General features: G+C 43.3%; 1 protein-coding gene across 1 annotated transcript; it reads right to left on the bottom strand.

The window, feature by feature from the left end:
* Positions 1–1,836: 1,836 nt before the first annotated feature.
* Positions 1,837–4,602, bottom strand: LOC127336647 (protein DETOXIFICATION 34). The gene is made up of 6 exons (XM_051363484.2): positions 4,283–4,602; positions 3,558–4,183; positions 3,180–3,475; positions 2,959–3,077; positions 2,778–2,864; positions 1,837–2,129 (listed from the first exon to the last, which is right to left on the bottom strand). The coding sequence occupies exons 1-6, from the start codon at positions 4,517–4,519 to the stop codon at positions 2,046–2,048; spliced, it is 1,449 nt and encodes a 482-aa protein (XP_051219444.1). The 5' UTR covers positions 4,520–4,602; the 3' UTR covers positions 1,837–2,045.
* Positions 4,603–6,378: the final 1,776 nt, after the last annotated feature.

The raw sequence follows: 6,378 nt of genomic DNA, 5'->3' as shown, positions 1-6,378 counted from the left end.
TTGTCCCGTCGAGGCCTACCATGGCGCAGCGCCGCGCAAGGAAGATGAACCATGTGGCGTCTTTTTGGGTCGCCGTGTTGGGCGCATCGTGTGACCCAACCGGACACGCGGACGCGGGCCGCTGTCCGGGTGTCCGCTCGGCCACCCAAACGGCCCAAAATGGACGGCCCAGCTCGTCCGTTTGGGTCGCTCGGTTGGAGATGCCCTTAGGCCGTAAAAGTGCTCACTAGTAGAAAACATGGCTTTCGTGGAAGCCTTTTATCGCGGGCGTGATTGCACCCGCGACAAATGGCGTGCCCACGTCCTTACCCTGGCGCTTCCTCATGCAATCCTCATGCATGTCAAGGAACTTCAGCATGATGTTTTTATTACCATCATCTTATAAGTTATAACTGGGTGGTGTGCTACTTGTTTCTTTTCTTATTTGCGTGCTATATTTCTTTCTTTATGTTGAACCTAATTTTACAGTCGACGAGTGATATCGGTTGCGAACAATTAGCTAGTTATATATTTTTTTGAAATAGGAGCATAGCCCGAGCCTATGCATCAATTGATGCACACAGCTTAGTTCAAAGTACGCGGTAGTTTAATCGATTACAATCATGGATCGGCCAACGTCGATACATGGATCAACCATAAGAAAATGAGACACCTAAAGAAACTATCCATTTGATAATCTGCTAATGTGTCGCCATCCAGTAGCTCGGAAAAAGCAGTCCAGAAGCCATGTGCTCCCGCTGCTCCTCCGGGAGAAGGAACGCCCATAAGTGAATCCAGTACGCAACTCGCCGAATTACCTGGAAGAAATTAGTAGATTTTTGTTTGTTAAAGACCATGCCATTTCGACTTGTCCAAATGGACCAACATAAAGCTGCAATACCAATACGTATGCGAGCCTTATCACATTTGCTAACTCCATTTAACCAGTTATCAAACATATTATTAATACTAGTTGGCGCAGGTATATTAAAAGCAAAATACACCATACGCCAAATAATCTTTGCAAACGGACAATTGAGAAACAAATGATCAACGGTCTCGCTAGAGTCACAGAAACAACATTTTAGACAGCCACTCCAATTTCGCTTTGCCAAATTGTCCTTTGTTAATAAGACTTTATTATGAAGGAACCACATAATTTTTTTGATTTTTAACGGGATTTTCATCTTCCACAAATATTTACGAAGAAATCTAGTATGCCCATTCATCAAGTCTAGATACATAGATTTAACCGTAAAAAGTCCTGATTCAGTCAGGTTCCATATAAATTTATCTTGTTCCGGTGTTAGAATCACAGTGATTAATTTTTGGCACAAATCCAGCCATTCAATCCATTTGTGATTATTTAGACCCCGCCTAAAACATACATTAATAGGGGTTTGATTAAGAACCGTCGATACCATTACATTTTATATATGTTGATCGAAGCTTGTCAATATCTTAATAATGAATTTCGGCTGATATTATGTTATGATATTGCTCTTAAATTAAATAATAAGAAATAATAATTCCAAAAATTCTATTTGGGAAATTCCACTGTGGTCGAATGCCACTAATATTTCTGTTAAAAGCGGTGTCCCAAAGACATGCCACCAATATGTCAATTACTAGTGGGGTGTTAGTGGCACTCCACTAGTAAGAAATATTCAGTGGCGCTGTATCTGTGGCATGCCACACACACAAGACTAGTGAGTAGTGACCATTTTTCCAAGCCACTAGTAATTGACATACAGTCGCGTATCTTTGACATGCCACATTTAACAGATATATTAGTAAAGAATCATGCATAGTTCGTAAATCTTTCATACCCCACATTTCAATAGGCGATAATTCAGCTTCAGGCGAATGATGATTTTTTTCAGAGAATAGAAAAAATTTCTTGGCATCCACATACAAAGATGCGGCCAAATATTCAGGATCCTAATGATACATAGTTTAGTAATTCAACATTTTCAAGATGTGCTCCATGATCTGTTGAAACTAAAAAAATTACAATGATATCTTCATACTCAAGATATCTAGAACATTTGTAAGATAAGATATGCTTAGGTGGTGTTATTCTCTTCCAGGAGAGGCTGGTTTCCGTCGGTACCACCCCACCGTTGCACATGGCTCGAAGCTAGCTCTGCCTGTAATTATAGAAATCACAATATTTAGTTTACATAAATTAGGTGCATGATATACTTGATCATACAATGAAAGGAATAAGTTATTAATCATATGATATTTATTGTAGTGTATGAGTCTTTTATCACAACGGGAAAACAACACTTTTCCGTGCAACGATTTGCACCGCAAAGAGCCCTATATGCACGGCAACTTTGCATGGCAGTGCCGTCGACGGTAACAGGTTCTTTGACGTGCCCTCTGAGTTTGCCGTGCGCTCTGAGTATACTTGTAAATTTCTTTTTTTAAAATTTTACTATTGTTATGTGGCCGTGTGCATATTAAATAAGCAGAGTTAGAAGCTGTGTGTTACCTCTTTTATATTGTATGGCCTTGTTGCTATTATTTTAATTTAGCAAAGCTCCCTTTATCCAAAAAAAAAAAAGATCAAGATTGGAAACGTTCTAATGAACATCTAACTATTATCATATATCTAGAGTTGTTTAGCTGGAACCTAATGAACGTCTAACTATTATGAAGTCGAGCTACATTCTACAGTCTTTTTTGACGGCTGGCAATTTATTCTCTAATTCTGGTAAAGTTTTGTTCATCAAGTTTAGAGAAATCGAAAGCATGGTAAAAATGGGAACATGATGGAACATTATATATACCTCTTTGTTCCAATCTGTTCTCCACACTACGAAGAGTAAAATCAGTGTCTGAAGTGCAACCCCGCAAAGCAAGCCGGCCCAGATCCCCTGAATCAGAACGAATATAACACACATTGTTCATAAACTCTTTATTATTTTTTGCAGTTTCTAGCTAGTTGTTGAAATGAACATAATGAATTACCCCAACTCCGTAGTCGAACTTGTAGCCGAGAAGGTAGCCCAAGGGCAATCCGAAGGCGTAGTAGCAGCCAAGGTTGATGTATGCCACAAGGCCTTGCCATCCTCCCCCAATAGCAACCCCTGAGAAATCAGCAGGAGAGACGATGTTGAAGTTTTTGTTTCTGTTTGGAAAGGAGGTTGAGGCGACATGAAATCATCATCGAATTGAAGAAGCATACATACCTGAAATCACCTGCTGCACGCTGTTGAGCACCATGGTCACACCGAGGAGTCCTGCAATCCTGGAGACGGCGTGCTGGAGCGGCAAATCGCTAGTGTAGAGGATGGAGAATTTATCTCTTAAGGTCAAGACGAGAACCATGCATAGTAGGCCGATGAGCAGGGACTCGACGACGACGACGATGACGGCGTGTAGAGCTGCCCTTGGTCGGCCAGAACCCAGCTCATTGGAGACACGAACACTGATAGCAGCATTGAGGCCCATGAAGATAGTAACCTCCCATCCGTCTACGTTCATGCTGAATAAGTGCAAAAATTAAAGCATTAATTTCTGAAGTACTAGTTTGGACTGTTGGTATAAACTCTGCCAAGTACACCGACCAGATGCCTAGCGAGTCGACGGCCATCTGCGCGTCCTGGAGATGGCCAGTGAGGACGGTGATCATGCTGAGGTACCAAACCTCGAGGCAGAGCATGACTGCGGACTCGAGCGAGAGCTTGACGAACGCCCACATGTCGTGGAATGCCGCCATGGACCATCCCCTCCAGCCGTCCTTGCACCAGCCGATGATGTAGGCCGCCTGGGCCAGCGCGACGGCCCAGAGCGACAGGTCGTATGCGGCGGCGGCGCCCGGCAATCCCCATTCGAGGACGGTGACTAGGAAGTAGCTGAGCCCGATGTGGAAAAAGAGTCCGGCGACGCCGATCCAGGCGAGCACCATGACCTTGCTCTGCGCCTGGAGGAACTTGGCAGTGGGGAAGTTGACGGCGTAGGACAAGCAGCCGGGGAGGATGTAGAGCGCGAAGCGTCCTGCCTCGCGCGCCACGTGCGGGTCCTGGCCAATGGCGAGGAGAAGCGGCTCGGCGAAGACGTAAAGGGGAACCATGAGGATCCCGGCGACCGCCAGGACGATCCAGGAGCGCTGCAGGTACACGCCGAGCATGGCCACCTGGCCGGCGCCGAACGCCTGCCCGCACAGCGTCTCCAGCGCGCTCCCCATGCCCAGCTGCACCCAACGCGCGCCAAGCATGTTATAATATACTTACTCGGTCATGGATGAAGCACACGTATGATCGATATGGTGGGATCAGAAGAGCCCACGTACCATGAATCCGAACGCGAAGGTCGCGAAGACGGCGATACCGATGGAGGCGGCGGCGAGGGGCAGGTTGCCGAGGTGCCCGACGAAGATGGTGGTGACGGATCCCACAGCATACAAGCTGAGGATGCTGATGGCGATGGGCGTGGCGATGAACCACAGCTTCTTCGATTCCTCCCACACCATCCGCGCGACCTGTCCGGCGGTGTTCACCGCCGCCGCGTCGCCATCGCCGAACCTCATCGTCGTGTCCCGGCCTGGCTCGTTCGTGTGATACAAATGTGGTGTGTAATCAGTCCTCTTCTTCCAGGCGTGCGCGCCTCGGCCCATATATTTATCCAAACCAACCAAGAATTCTACTCCCTAGCTCAAACGTTTTTTTGCAGAAAAACCATCCAAACTTTTGCAAAGAAAAGGAAAACCCTTTATGGCAACTTGCTGTAGCTACATCCGATTTGTCACGTCGCGCGTTGCTGTCTCGCATAGGCCCGCCCATGGTCCACCTCCCCACCAAACCACCGGCTCACCGCTCGCCGTATCCGTATGGCTCACCCAGCGCGCGTCCTTGTGCTCCTCATCTGTGCCACACGATTAGTTGCAGGTATCGCATACTAGATAGCTCTTTCTCTCGCTTAGCCAGCGCACACGATGACATGCAAACAGCTACCTACTACCTAGAGCTCTCTCTAGCTAACTCCCGATTGGATAGCCGTGCTAACATACAGTAATAACATACACGCACATTTTACTAATGTACTCCCTCCTTTTCAATTTAGGAACTTCATAAAGTTTATTTAACTGTATATATAAATATATAAACTTTTTTATTACCAAATGTATAAAATATGAAAATATATTTCATGGTTCTAAAAATAATAAGTCAATGTTGTAGATGTTGATTAAAATTTTCTGTACATTTGATTGAAGTTTACAAAGTTTAACTTTGACCAAAAATAATATGCATCCTAATATGGGAAGGACGGAGTATGTTACTACTAACTTTACAGGGGTATTAACAGGAAAATACATCAATACTCATTGCTGCCAACCACCCCGTACTCCAAAAAAAATCGTGGTAATTTAAATAAAGGTTAAAAATATGTTTTTTTGAAACAAAAGATGATCAAGAATTGTAGTTGTATAAAAATATTTCGCAAGGAAATTACTATTATTGTACCTTGGGTAAAAAGACAAAATCGAACAAACCAATGTTCATGTACTATTCACACTATATTCATCGTAAACTTGTCTTTTTTCGAGGATACTATGAGAATCATTTCGTGCGCAAATAATTTTATACGAGTACAATACCTAATCATCTTGTGTTTCAAGGAGGATCTAATTTTTTTCAATATTTCAAATTACCATGAATTTTGAGGTTTGTAGGTTCGCACGCGTATTAGCATAAGTATTTTATCATGCAAAGTCATATTTGTTAGGTTGTAGAGCCACCTTGTCTTGAAATGTGTGTTGTCATGGTAACATAGCTAGTTACCAAAACCCTTTATTCAATTAATAACTTGCTATGTCACCTTTCTAAAAAAACTTGCTATGTCACAAAAATGCTTAGTAAGCATTATTCCAGGTAGTATAATGTTACTATCTATGTTACTTCCATTATAATTAATTTTAGCTATAGATAATAGATCCCTCTGTTTTAGCTAGCTATCTCTTTTTAGCTAGTTTCACACACAGTGCATAAAATAGCTAGCTAGCTCCCACTAGCTGCGTGTATGATTCGATGCGGCTAAGTGGTATCGATGCATGGCATTGTGTCCATGGTCGATGGCGAAAGTAAGTATTTTAAATTTGTCGATTTTGGATACAGTGTCACGATTTTCTGCAAGACACTTTTTTGTCATTGTATATGCACGTTGAAACATTAAAATATTATTCTAGACTAGCATAATACCCGTGCGTTGCTACGGGTAAGAAAAATACATATCTGTATTGGTAGAGGAATCGTTTGATTTTGTTGATGCACGCCATTTTGTATCTCCTTTTTTAATTCCCCAATTAATTTTTGCTATGCATATGTTGTCCTCGATATCCTCCTCCTTCCCTAACTTAAGGAGATTGCAATCTAAGTGGGGGCTGAAGTG

Source organism: Lolium perenne, chromosome 2 (assembly GCF_019359855.2).
Source record: "Lolium perenne isolate Kyuss_39 chromosome 2, Kyuss_2.0, whole genome shotgun sequence".
Taxonomy (NCBI): Eukaryota; Viridiplantae; Streptophyta; class Magnoliopsida; order Poales; family Poaceae; genus Lolium; species Lolium perenne.
Note: the sequence above shows the minus strand (reverse complement) of the source record. Positions and strands in the feature narration are given on the sequence as shown.